Source organism: Antechinus flavipes, chromosome 3 (assembly GCF_016432865.1).
Source record: "Antechinus flavipes isolate AdamAnt ecotype Samford, QLD, Australia chromosome 3, AdamAnt_v2, whole genome shotgun sequence".
Taxonomy (NCBI): domain Eukaryota; kingdom Metazoa; phylum Chordata; class Mammalia; order Dasyuromorphia; family Dasyuridae; genus Antechinus; species Antechinus flavipes.
The window spans coordinates 73,720,254-73,733,238 of NC_067400.1; the positions used below are offsets into that span (position 1 = coordinate 73,720,254).

Consider the following 12,985-nt stretch of genomic DNA (forward strand, 5'->3'; position numbering starts at 1 on the left):
TCCTTCCCAACACCCTCGATACCCTAACTTTTCCTCCTGCTGCTTATTCATCCTTAGTGGCTACACAACCAGTTGCCATAGGGATTTTTGTGAAGTCACAGATGGGGGATTAAAATTTCATTTCAGTTATGAGAACAAGAGAGAGCAAGAGGGAATTCATTTGCATAGCTCAACAATTGTAAACTTGAGAACTGAAATGTATTAGAATGATAATGGATTTATACAAAAATAGCATCTGGTTTCCTAAGGACTTTCCCAATTTTTTTTTCATAAAAGAAAACTTTATAACATTCACAGAGAGATTTTAATACTAAATTTGTTAACCAAACACTACCCAAATATCTACACAAAGACCACAATGATTATTTTGGTTTCTTTATATTTCTTATAAGCATTCAGCAATAAAAATCTATTTCAGTTAATAGAAATTATCCTTCTCACATACCTCTGTGTCTGTTGGTCCTGGACTGACTTCTGGGTGGAACTGGACAGCAAAAATTGGTTTGCTCTCATGCATAATTCCCTGAAAGAACAAGGAGGAAAAAAGAAGCTTCAGTAATGGCTTTTACTGATTTTTTTTTTTAAGTTCAAATAGGAAAGTGAGAAGAACACTACTCAAGAGACCTTTCAAAACTAACAGAGAGCAAATCTTAGGAACGAGAATGGAGAAAATAGTGGTCCTGACAGATGATAAGTAGAGAAAGAATTATTGTGGGTAGTCAATCTTCAAAACCATTCTAATTTGGTCTAGAATCCCTTGGTCATCTTTAAGAATATATTTGGCTCCAAGATTTTATGAAGCCAAGTATAAGTGGCTTCCTAAAGTTTGTCCAGATGATCCAGTATAAAAAAAAAAAAACAACTCAATGTCTGCTTGAATCCAGGTCTCATATATGGGTCCAAAACATGTGACCAGGTCATTCTAGACTTTCCACCCTTAGAATTAGACTGACCTCCTATTATACCCTGAATATCAATGTAACTCCTTAATCATTTCTATGAACACAGTACCACCTCAGGCATAGAGATGCCAAAGGCATCAATTGATGATAAAAAGTAAAAAGAAAATATCCTTTAAAAAGCAGTTAGCTGTGATACATGACCTATAAAATTGTTCCTAAAAAGACAACATGGCTGCACAAACAGCGGTGTATGTAAATGGAATAACAGTATAATATAATCCCTCATTCACCCCCACTTCTCATCACTTCCAAGAAAGGTCTTTAGAAAAAGTGCTTACTTCACAGGTTTGATCATTGACATTTGTAAACAGTGGTTTCCAGCCAGCAGGGAGAGTGCTGTTGTCCAGTGCATATCCATGGTTCTGAGCAGTAATGAAGGCCTGCCTGTTTGTGATATTCAACACTGGCTGGTTCTGTCCTCTGAAAAGGAAGGAGAGAAATACATGAGCAAAAGATGAAGAAAGCATAGAAATGCTTTAGCCAATAAGGTAGTCAACAGGAAGTAATCAAGAAACTTCTGGTTTCAGTTACTGAGTGAAATTTGCACTCAAGAGGAATCACAAATTAATAATTCCATCCAAGCATTTTACAAAAAATCAATACTGGTATTGTGCTTAACTTATTTAGCTGGACTTTGAAAGGGGAGAGTTACACTTTGATTGATGTGGTTTAAAGTCATTCTCTAACTTTACAGAAACTGACAAACATGTGAAGCTATTTATTCAAAGTCAAAAAAATTCACAAAGAAAGTTTTAAGAGGAAATAAAGAAAAAGATACCAAGTATATGAAATAGTTTTGAATAATTCTATGGAATTCTGAAAAGAAGGAAGAAGGGAAGGGAAAAAGGAAGGAAGGAAGGAAGGAAGGAAGGAAGGAAGGAAAGAAGGAAGGAAGGAAGGAAGGAAGGAAGGAAGGAAGGAAGGAAGGAAGGAAGAAAGGAGGGAGGGAAGGAAGGAGGGAAGAAAAGGAGGGGAGAAAAGGAGGGAAGAAGGGAGGAAAGGAGGGAGAAAGGGAAGGAGGGAGAAAGGGAGGGAGGAAGGGAGGTAGGAAAAGAGGGAGGGAGAGAGGAAGGGAGGAAGGGAAGGAGAGAAGAAAATAAGGGAGGAAGAGAAGAAGAGGAGAAGAAAGGGAAGAAAAAAGGGAGGAAGGAAGGAAGCAGAGAATTTATTTTCATAGATTTAGATCTGGAAAGGATCTTAGATCAATACCCTGAATTCAAAGCAAATTTTCCAAAGAATATCATAGGACTAGCATTAATAATAATAACAATAATATTGTTGCCATTATTCCTTACTGTTACTATGCTTTACGTACTATTAATTACTGTTACTATATTATGCACATATCATGTGTTCACTTTACATGTGAGGAAACAGGTTCATTGTGGAAAAGGCTCAGAAGACCTAAGTTGAGTCCCAATGCTGTCATTTTCTCCATTAATATATAAACAAAGGTACCATGCTGAATGATGGTGGTGAAAAGAAAGATAAAAACACAAAAGTGACTTCTGAACTTATAGTCTTAAGAAAGTTGTTTAGAAAACTAAGAAGGCTAAGTGGCTTACTTGCTCAGAGTCTCTGTATGCCAGAGGTAAGATATGACCTAGGTCTTACTAATTTCAAGGCCAGCTCTCCATTACACCATAATGTTTTTGTCCCGGATTTGGCACAGAATAAACACTTATTAAATGTTTGTTGACTGATGGACATGTTGTTGGAATGATTAATTACATGACTTTGAAGAAATCACTTTATCTTTCTGGGATTTGGGTTTTTTGTCTGTAGAACACAGGCCTGGGAAAGACAGTAACCTTTCCAGTATTTCACAGTCCTAGATAGGATTGATCTGGTCATTTTTAGATGGAAATAACTTTTCATAACTTTTATGAAATTAAACTAGTGAATGCATTTTACACCATTGCCTTCCTTTTTTGGAAAGCAAATTTACTGGCTATGCAACTATCTCTAACTATTAACAACTTGTTTAATTTCAGGGGAAATAGATGGAGGAAAGATTTTCTTTTAGATGTACAAAATATATAGCCTTAAGTATTATCAGAAGTTGTGAGTATATAGGATGGCAGCAGCTGCTATAGGTGATATTAGCTCAAGTGATGTATCAATAGACATTCCAACAGGGTAAAGCATGAAACCTTTAATCATCTATGTGCAATGCCCAAAGTGTTGTGTAACAAACTTTCTGAGGATATCTTACTTGGTTTTCTACAAGATTTGGTGACAAACATGACTAAAACAAAAAATTGAAAAAATTGTTCCTAGTTCCTTTTATGTTTTGAGTCAGCCTCTTGCCTACCTGTTGGCCATAGGCATTTTGTAGGTCTTGCCTCCAGCTGCTAATCCTGTTATTAAATTTCCTGTACTGATTCCAAACACAGGTTCTTTACGATCACTCTCCAAGATCTGTAAAGGAAAGGATGTTATTTATTCCATATCTTGATAATTTAGAAGAGCACTAATAATACTTCAGCTTTTCTTCTCTATCAGTACAGGATGTATTCAATTATGTAAAATGTCATTTCAATTAATTGGGTAAAACTTCTGTTTAACTGAAGGACAGTGAATGCTCTTAATAAATGACAGTTTTCAAATACGCAGAAGACAATAAATACATTGAACACTGAAACTAAACCAAGGATAATTTTTAATTCTTCTTGGATGATGCTCTAAGATCTTACACTGCTGTGAGAAAAGGAAAATGACTGTCTCCACAGGAATTTTCCCAAAATTCATTTCCCAAAATGAAAAAATGAAAACATTAGAAAAAAGGACTTAAAGACCTGAATTTACAAACTAACTGTTTATTTTAAGTATTAGATTTCTGGTCCTGTTTCTGAGAGAATCTCACAGCTTTCTAAAGGATAAGGTTATCTTCATGAATGTGAATTATCTTATATAACACTGCAGTTATAAAGGACGGATATAAACTGGTTACTTGAACATTGAGGATCATCTGTCCTGATCCTATGAAAAAGACTTTCAGGCTTTTTGGCCTGAGGAACAGGTTCCATTATCTCTGGTACTCTCTGACTCCTCAATGTAATAATTTATCTTTGCTGCCTCCAAGAAACCCATGGAAAGTTTACATTGAAACAAATAATTTAAAAAAAAAACCTTCTCGAGTTAAATGAAATTCTTCATGGCACTTTCATCACCTATGACCCTCCATCTACTAACCTACATACAGATTTCATTCATTCTGTACCTTCTTGACGTTCTGAATTAAAGGCTGTGCAAGAGCTGGGTTTCCAGGTCCTCCAGCAATTAAAAGTCCATCATATTCCATCTTGGTGAAATCATGATTCCAAGGCACTAAATGTACTTCAACTCCTCTCTAGAAAAAGCAACATGAATAACAAGTAAAGGTTGTTTGATATATTTTCCTTTTTTAAAAAAATGAGATGGTAATGTGACCCCAGATATGTTCTTTCTCAGGCTCGGTTTCCTTATTTGAACAATAAGAATAAAATAGCATCTACCTCACAAGATTGTTGTAAGAATCAAATGGCATGAATGTGCTTTGCAAATCTTAATTTTTTTATTTTAATTAAATTATTTTTAAATTATTATTATCATTATTACCCTTTCACTGTCTTGAAAAAAATCAATTCCACAATTCAAATAACAAGGAACTTTGTTTTGCCAAATAAAAAGTTCTTCTAGAAGTTCATTATATTTTATGTAATTTTATGTAATTTAGATAACTGAAAACATATTACATTCAAGTTGGATCTTACAAAGCAAATAATACATTTTGTTACATAATTAAGAAATAGTATGTGTGCAAAGGCTCCATAATTAAAATCATAGTATACACAGGACATAGTTATCCAAAATCAAAAGAGGTTAACAAAAAAAAAAAGAGTAATTTATTTTTTGTATAGTTTATGCTGGCCTACCTCTGATCTTCCTTACATTACCATGTGGATACTTTTCCTACATTGCCTGTTAATCAGCTTTCTTCCCCAGCATCTAACCACATTTTCTATGAAATGATGATTAATTTTTTCAGGCTAATTTTGGATATGAGAATATAAATTCTTTTACATCAAAATAGATACAAAGCACATATTCAATGTTATATATATTCTAAGGTCAATAATGGGCTGCCAATAATTTCAGATGCTTTGAACTTAGTCTTTTGGACAATGCTAATCTTGAGAAAGGAAAGGAGAAGAGAAAATTCTCCTATTCTCAATATAAATTGCTTCCTCAGAGAAAAATAATAGCCGTAGAATGCCTCAAAAGAAAAAAAAAACACTCTCAAAGGAATTTGCAAAAATTACCTGAATTTGGTAAGTCAAAAATTATTGTGAAGAACTTTTATTAAGCCTAAGCTATCTCAAAACACAAAAAAAGCAATAGGGCATGCAAAAATAAAGCATATATAATGAAATCAAGGACTTTCTCCAGGTCCTTGGTATTCACCTGACATATTCCAAACCATCATGGAAAGCATTCATTCTCTTCCCATCAAAGAAGAAATGGTATTTAACTGCCTTTTCTATGCTGAGAGCCATGAATTTCTTAGATATCTAATAGGTAGGATTATAGGATCATGCCTACTCTAATCCCCTTGTTTTATAAATGTGGAAATTGAGGCTCCAAGAAGGAAAGGGCCTTGCCCAAGTTCATACAATGAATAAATGAAGGAGTCAGTATTCCAATTCCTTCCCAACCTTCAACTCACATCACTTTCTCTATTCTATACCCAGCACAATTAAATTGAAATTTTTTTTCACTTAGTAAACCAAATAGACAAGGGAAACCTACCATCCCAGAAGTATCCCCCAAAGACCAAGGCAACAATTCTGTGAATATCTTCAACCAGGCATCAAAACACACACAAAAAAACTATTGTGAGAAATCCTCACAGCGAAGAAAATAACTTACCTTTACTAGTAAACGGATTACATTCTGCTTTATCCCACAGTCTACAGCAACGACTCTAACAGGATTCCCTTTGCCATACACTTTGACATCCTGCATTTTGAAATCAAGAGAATTAGAGGAAAGTTCCTATTGTGAGTGACAAACCAATATCATAGACACATTTGGGAATGTTTTGCACTTAGGCTGGTGGCAGATTGAGTGCTAACTACTGGGGAGTGACTGGCAGTTAACAATCAATTTGCAAGAAAGGCTCAGCAAGTGCCACAGACTGAATCTTTTTTATGAAATTTTTTAAAATGTACTTTGCTGTTTTATATATACTGTTGATTACAGTAATAACAATGATCCCTAAGAAATTGGTTGTTTCCATAGTTAACGACCATCTTTCCCATGTTTTGCCTCATTAACAGCTAGCGGCAATGGAATTTTCAAGTATTATTGCCTGATTCAGCACTAGACAGATGCGGTAATAGATACATCATGCCTTAAACACCACTTGATCCTCAGCTTGCAATAAAGATAGGATGTGGTAGAGCTGAGTGCCTGTGTAATAAGTCTATGCAAAGATTCCTTAGTATAAAAAATCAGCATGCAAGTACTAGCCTGGTGTAAACTAGTAGTCCCCCTAGGTTGTTTTGAAAAACTGTTTAGAAGTCATATTTCACAGTGGGATCTCAAAGCACATCACAGTCATTAACTCAATTCTAAGAATTACTTTGAAGTTAGGGAAAAACAACCTGATCACAAACATCCCCCCAAAAAAAGTCACAAAATGGCAGAAATGAAAGCAGAAAATGAGGATTGAAACATTTCAATTTAATTATTAGCTTCAACATTAAGCTTCTTATATCATTCCTGAGAGTTTCCCAGAACTTTATATATGATAACCCTCTTTTAATTGTGTGACAGGACGAAAGCTGAAATCTACTTGGCTAAAAAACTCTTTCTACCCTTAGAGGAATTTTTTTTTATTAAGATTTTATATGAAATCACAGATATTGAAATTAGACGGGACAACTAATACTTTAGAAGATCTAGAATTTGAGCAGCTGGATAGCACAGTGCATAGAGTGTCTTAAGTCAGAAAAAACTCTTCTTCCTAAATCTAAATCTGGTCTCAGATGCTTATTATTTGTGTAACTCTGGGAAAATCACTTAACTGTGTTTGCCTCAGTTTCCTCATCCGTGAAATAAGTTGGAGAAGGAAATGGAAAACTATTCTAGTGTCTTTGTCAAAAGAATCCCAAATGGGATCATGAAGAGTCAGATATAACTGGAATGACCAGATGACATCAAATGTATAACTCCATTAATCTGCATACTCCCTCCAATGGTACACTTCAAAATCTATCTATAGTAGCCCATCTCTCTAACTCTTATCCAAATCCTCCCATTAAGACTTCAATATGGCAAGAGGAATGGGGGACATAGGTGGTCAGGAAAGACGGAAGTACCCAACAAGCTCGGTCTCAATCTCTTGTTATTTCACGAACACCAATGAACCATGAAGTGATACTATCACCTAATTATCACTTGGCTCTCTCACTTCTTTGTCTGGCCAGACATTTTTTTCATGATATACTATGTGCTACTTCTACACATTTTTAGCTGATAATATGTTGCAGCATCCTAGTGCCCATATACCTCCCTGTTGTCTTTTAGATGAGCTACAGCTTTAATTCTTCAGATACTGATGCATTCCATAACTCAGTCACATAGTATCACCAGTAAAAGCACAGTTGAAGTAACACTGTATTCAGTTATAGGATATAGGTTTCAACCTAAGCTCAGCTATTTATTACTTATGTGACCCTGACCAAGTTAGCTCTCCATTCTGGACCTCAGTTTCCTAACTATAAAGTGAGGGGTTTGATCCCTTCCAGCTCTAAATCTAATACCCTAAGAATTATTAGATCAGAATATTACATTCACTTTAGCAAAAATCAAGATTTGTGTCTTAAATTGCCTTTCCTTTTCTCTATTATGTTCTTTACCTAGTGCTTCACTGTGGACAAGAAGTCCTCCTGAGGTCTCAAAGACTATGTCAAGGGAATAAAAGCTGAAAAAAACTTTTGAGAACAAGTATAGACTGATGAGAGATTGTGTGTGTGTTATCTGAGGCATGTTTATTCCTGAGCGCATTCACAGAAGTTCTTCACAGATCAAAAGATCTAGTGCTAGAAGGGACATTCAAGGTCAATTAGACTAACTCGCTCATTTTACAAATGAGAAATTTGAAACCCAGGGAGGGTGAGACTTACTCACGTCTCATAGATAGTAATAGACATGGGATTGGGATTGAGCGTTTCCACACTTCAGCATGCTGCCTCTTCTCACTCTGTTGAGTTTAGAGTAATGATTATTTCTTTTTTTCTTTTTGACCACAATAACCCTCAAAAAGTGTGCATATTATAAGGGAGCTGTGAATTTATGTCAGTGGGGAAAATCTTCAAACCAAGCAAGTTGCAAATCTTTGAAGTCTGTTAGTATTTTTCTTTCCAACTTTTCTGAAATAAAACCTAATAGAAAAGAGAGGATAGACATCTCTTCTCAGCGATAATATAAATGTATATTTATATAATGTATATATAATATATAAACTCCTGCTTAGCTGTTCACAAGAGGTGCTGCAGAATCTCTCAAATCAGACAACTCCAAGGATTAAGACTGCACAAGTAAATTACCTAAAGGGATTACATTGCCGCCTAGTGGCAGGTTTTAGATTTGAAGTCTAAAGCCCTAGAATTCTTCCAAGTTCAAACTCAACTCAAATGAGTCATCTTTGATTCTTCCCTTCCATCATCTCCCCACATATAATTTATATATAATCTATTTTCTCCACAGCCAATCATCAACTGTGTTCTATTTTATAAATACCGCATCTCTAAAATCTGTGGTTTTTTTCTACTCACACTGCGCCACTTTGTTATCTCCGAATCTCTTCATATTTGGTTTGTGCTAGAACCATAGGGTCGGTAATTCAATCAATAAATATGTATTAAGTGTCTACTACGTGCCAGTCACTGTGCTAAGGATACAACAAAGGTGAAAACAATCATTGCTTTCCAGGATCCCACAGGCTAATTGGGAGGAAACAATATGCAAATAACTGTACAAACAAAATAGATAGATAGATAGATAGATAGATAGATAGATAGATAGATAGATAGAAAGTAATCTCAAAGGGAATCTCTTAATATTGAAGAGTATTAAAAAAGGCTTCTCAAAGAATATGGGATTTTAGTTGAGACTTGAAGGGGTTCAGCAAAACTAGGAGGCAGAGATGAAGAAGGTAAGCATTCCAGACTGGACAGCAGCCAGGAAAAAGGCTCACATTCAATAGATGAAGTATCCTATGAGAGGAATGACAGAGTAACACAAAGTCAATGAATCAATGTATACTGAGAAGAAGGTACAAGAAAAGGAGAAAGGAGCCAAGTAATGAATGATTTAAAAGCAACCAAGGATTTTATATCTGATCTTAGGGAGCACAGAAGTTTATTGAATGGGGAAGGGAATGACATGGTCAGATCTTCCCTTAGCAATGTGATATCTGAGTTGAGTATGGTCTAGAACAGGACTTCTTAAACTTTTTTCTACTCATGATTCCTTTTTGTCTGAGAAATTTTTATGTGAACACTGTCACACGTGGGTATACATAAGTATACACATATATACATATAAGTATGTAAAATGGATATACAAATCAAACATTTACTGATAATTTAAATCAAATAAAATAAATCAATGGAAATTTATTTTAAAACAATTCTTTGATATACATATAATTTTAACATTTATTAAGATGAAAGGAAATTTATATATTAATGAAATGATGTGCTTTTCACTTTTACATGAAGATTTAAATCTTGGCAAAATATTTAATATTTTTTACTGTTGCCGAATTTTTCATAACTCCTACTTAAGATCACAACCTATAGTTTTAAAAGTTTTTTACTAGAATTTGGAAATACGTGAAACAGTCCAAGTGTGAGCTGACAAGGATCTACACCAAGGTGGTGTACAGTGTTGCAAAAAAGGGGATATATAAGTGAGATGTCATGAAGGTGAAAACAACAGGACCAAACTATTGATTGAGTAAGGTGAGAGAGAGCAAGACATTGAGGATGATATCTAGAATGTGAGTTTATATGACTGAGAGGTTGGTGGTACTCTTGAGAGTAAAAGGAAAGTTAATAAGAGAAAGATTTGAAGGAAAATTATAAGATGTCTAATAAGCATTTGGAAATATAAGACTAGAGGTCAGAAAAGAGATGAGAGCTGAACAAGTAAATGTGAGAGTAATCTATATTGAAATAATAACTGAAATCATGAGAGCTTATGAGATCACCAAATAAAATAACATAGAGGAAAAAGATTTAGTTCTGGCAGAATCGAAAAAAAGTTAAGTGTCTTATATAATGTCATTGTAGTAGCAAGTGGACCTGCTCTGGATTCCATTCTTAATATAGCTACCAGTCTTCTAAATAATGCACAAGTCTGATCATTTAATTTTCCAATTCTAAAACCTTCTATAGTTTCCTATTGTCTGTAGAATGATAAAAGTAAAGGCTCATGAATTTAAAACTAGAAGGAAACATAAAGGAAATCATGGTCAATTTGGATATTCTCAAAAGACCTTTGCAATCTTTGACAATGATTCAATGATCCAATGCATTCATCTGGAAAATTAGTACCAATGGTACAACCAAATCCTGGTCAAAAAATGCCATTTTACAAATGAGGAAGCTGAGACCCAAAGGGGCTCAGTGACTACACAAGATCACAAAGTGGTAAAATCAACATTTGAATTGAGGTTTCAGAGATCTTCTTTTTATTGCACCATATTGCCTTACACATTTCTTAGCCTGACTTTCAAAACTCTACTAAATGATTCCTTTCTACTCAGTTATTGGTGTTTCTCAACCTCATGGTGCCCTCTCCTCCCTGCATACATTCACATTATCATAATTAGTATATATTCTCTCCACATCTATATCTATCAAAAACATTTTGTGAAACCTAGTTCAGGCACTACTTCCTAAAAAAAAAACTATTCTGATCTTTCGTCCTGAAAGTTATCTCCCTACTCAAAATTCATATCACACTTTGACTCAATCTTTCCAATGCTTGTATCCATTCTTCCCACTTCCTACTTTATCTGTAAACATGCCTTATGCTCCTTCCCTCCATTAAACTATAAGCTCTCCTTTTTTTACACTAAGGAAGGGCCCAGCACAGAACTGTATTATACAGGAGCTCAAGATATTTGTTGAATTGGATTGGAAATTGTGTCATAGTTTTTCCTCATGATGTTATCAGGCAGTCAAAATGCGAGGTGCATAATCTAAAATGGTCAAGAGGTTGCTAACTCTATTACAGCAATATGTTTGCTTCAACAACTTGTCTTCTTAACTCAGCAGAATTCTTCTGTATACTAAAATTACTTGTCTTTAGCCATCAGTAGTCAGAAGACTGGGATGGTTGCATTCCTCATCCCCAAGGCAAAGCGGCTCTCTGCTCCTTTGTGACAAGACAAGGCTCAGAAAGGTTACAAAGCACTAACTATCTCTCTCTCCAATTTGGGTTCCTTCTGGGCTGCTATGAAATTAATTGGACTATTTTTACTTTGGTAATAGTCCCCTTGGAAAAAGCCCCCAGTGCACCCAAATATTTCATAAGCTGGAACCTTCATGATGAGATGTTGCTCTCCATAGTAATTCTAGTTGGTGCTAGGTGACAAACTAAATCACTTCGCATGTGAATGCTTACCACTATGGGGGAAAACATTCTTTCTAAAGACCTTAGGGAGGAAGTGCTAAGTTAGGTAGGGAGCATGAGATTCAATGCAAAATCAGAATGATTTTGTAACACACAAAAGCCTCTATTTCATCATACATTTTGAGTTTTGGAACAGAAAAGCTTGAAACTTTAAGAAAGAAAATTAATAAATTTAAATATTAATAAATTCAGATTCTTATAATTTGAGACACGTTCATTTATATTTCTGTGTAATTATTCTCATTAAAATGTTATTGAAATTCATTATCTGTGATAATCACTTCAAATGATTATTAAGATCATAGGATCACAAAGCCACAGATAGAAGGGACCTTAGAGACTATCTTCTTATCACCACCCACTTTTACAGACAAGAAAACTAAGACCCCGGGTCATAAGGCTTTTATATTGAAGATAAGAGAAGGTATACATTGCTACTGTCTGCAATGTTAAAATAAAAATAAATTGGATATTATCAGGTCTTGAAATGGGCCCAGAAAAGGAAATGGGAGCTCTTCTCTTCCACTCACTCCAATTACTAATGATTAATTTGGGAGCTGAGTGTTAAAAGGGATTGACTTACATGAAATAAAGAAGAGAAAGAAAGGAAAAAAGAAGAAAGAACAAGGAGAGAGGGAAAGAATTTGTCCCCAGCACTCAAGGTAAGTCCTTGGAAGTGAGAAAATAATCAAAATCAAACAAAAAATTGGAGTGTCCCTACTAGTTCCCCTAGAAGATATAGCCCATTTGGTGCAAATTTGCCAAGCTCATGCACTGCATCATGGAATCATTGTCATAGTAGAATTTTAATAGTCCTTTGTGATTATCCTGCCCCAAGTTCTCTAAGAAACTCAGGCTCAAAGGTTAGATTAAGGTTTTTGAAACTCAAAGAACATATAAATATTTCCATGCTTAACAGTAACTATCTTGAGGGAAGTAAAGAGGTGGAAAGAAAAAGAAAAAAAGAAGGGAACAAAAGCAGAGAACAAAAGAAAACCTACAAGGAAGCAAAGAAAAAATGAGCAGTTATGAATATAATGTCTTCTATTATTATATATGCTTTCTTGAAATGGAAATTTATTGTTACATATTTTTAATCCTCCCCAATGTTTTGCTTGACACATAACAATGTTTCTTTGTTTTGTTTTATTTTGCTTTATTTTTCTGTCTTTTTTATTTTGTTTTTTCTTATTTTGTATTTGTGTTTTAAATAAAAACATTGAAAATTTGAAAATTAAAAATAATTAAAGATAATCAGCAACAAACCCAAGGTCTAAAGAAAGCAATAAGTAGAATGAAACCTGCATTTGCGTATCATCCCATAGTCACCT

General features: G+C 34.7%; 1 protein-coding gene across 1 annotated transcript in view; it reads right to left on the bottom strand.

Moving 5' to 3' along the window:
- The window catches only part of CPS1 (carbamoyl-phosphate synthase 1), a 146,772-nt gene that overhangs the window by 97,859 nt on the left and 35,928 nt on the right, over positions 1-12,985 (bottom strand). Inside the window, exons 7-11 of the mRNA XM_051983624.1 lie at positions 5,874-5,963; positions 4,186-4,314; positions 3,277-3,383; positions 1,241-1,382; positions 446-523 (exon numbers count right to left, since the gene is read on the bottom strand). Coding sequence (XP_051839584.1) covers positions 446-523; positions 1,241-1,382; positions 3,277-3,383; positions 4,186-4,314; positions 5,874-5,963 — 546 coding nt within the window. The remainder of the gene's footprint in view (positions 1-445; positions 524-1,240; positions 1,383-3,276; positions 3,384-4,185; positions 4,315-5,873; positions 5,964-12,985) is intronic.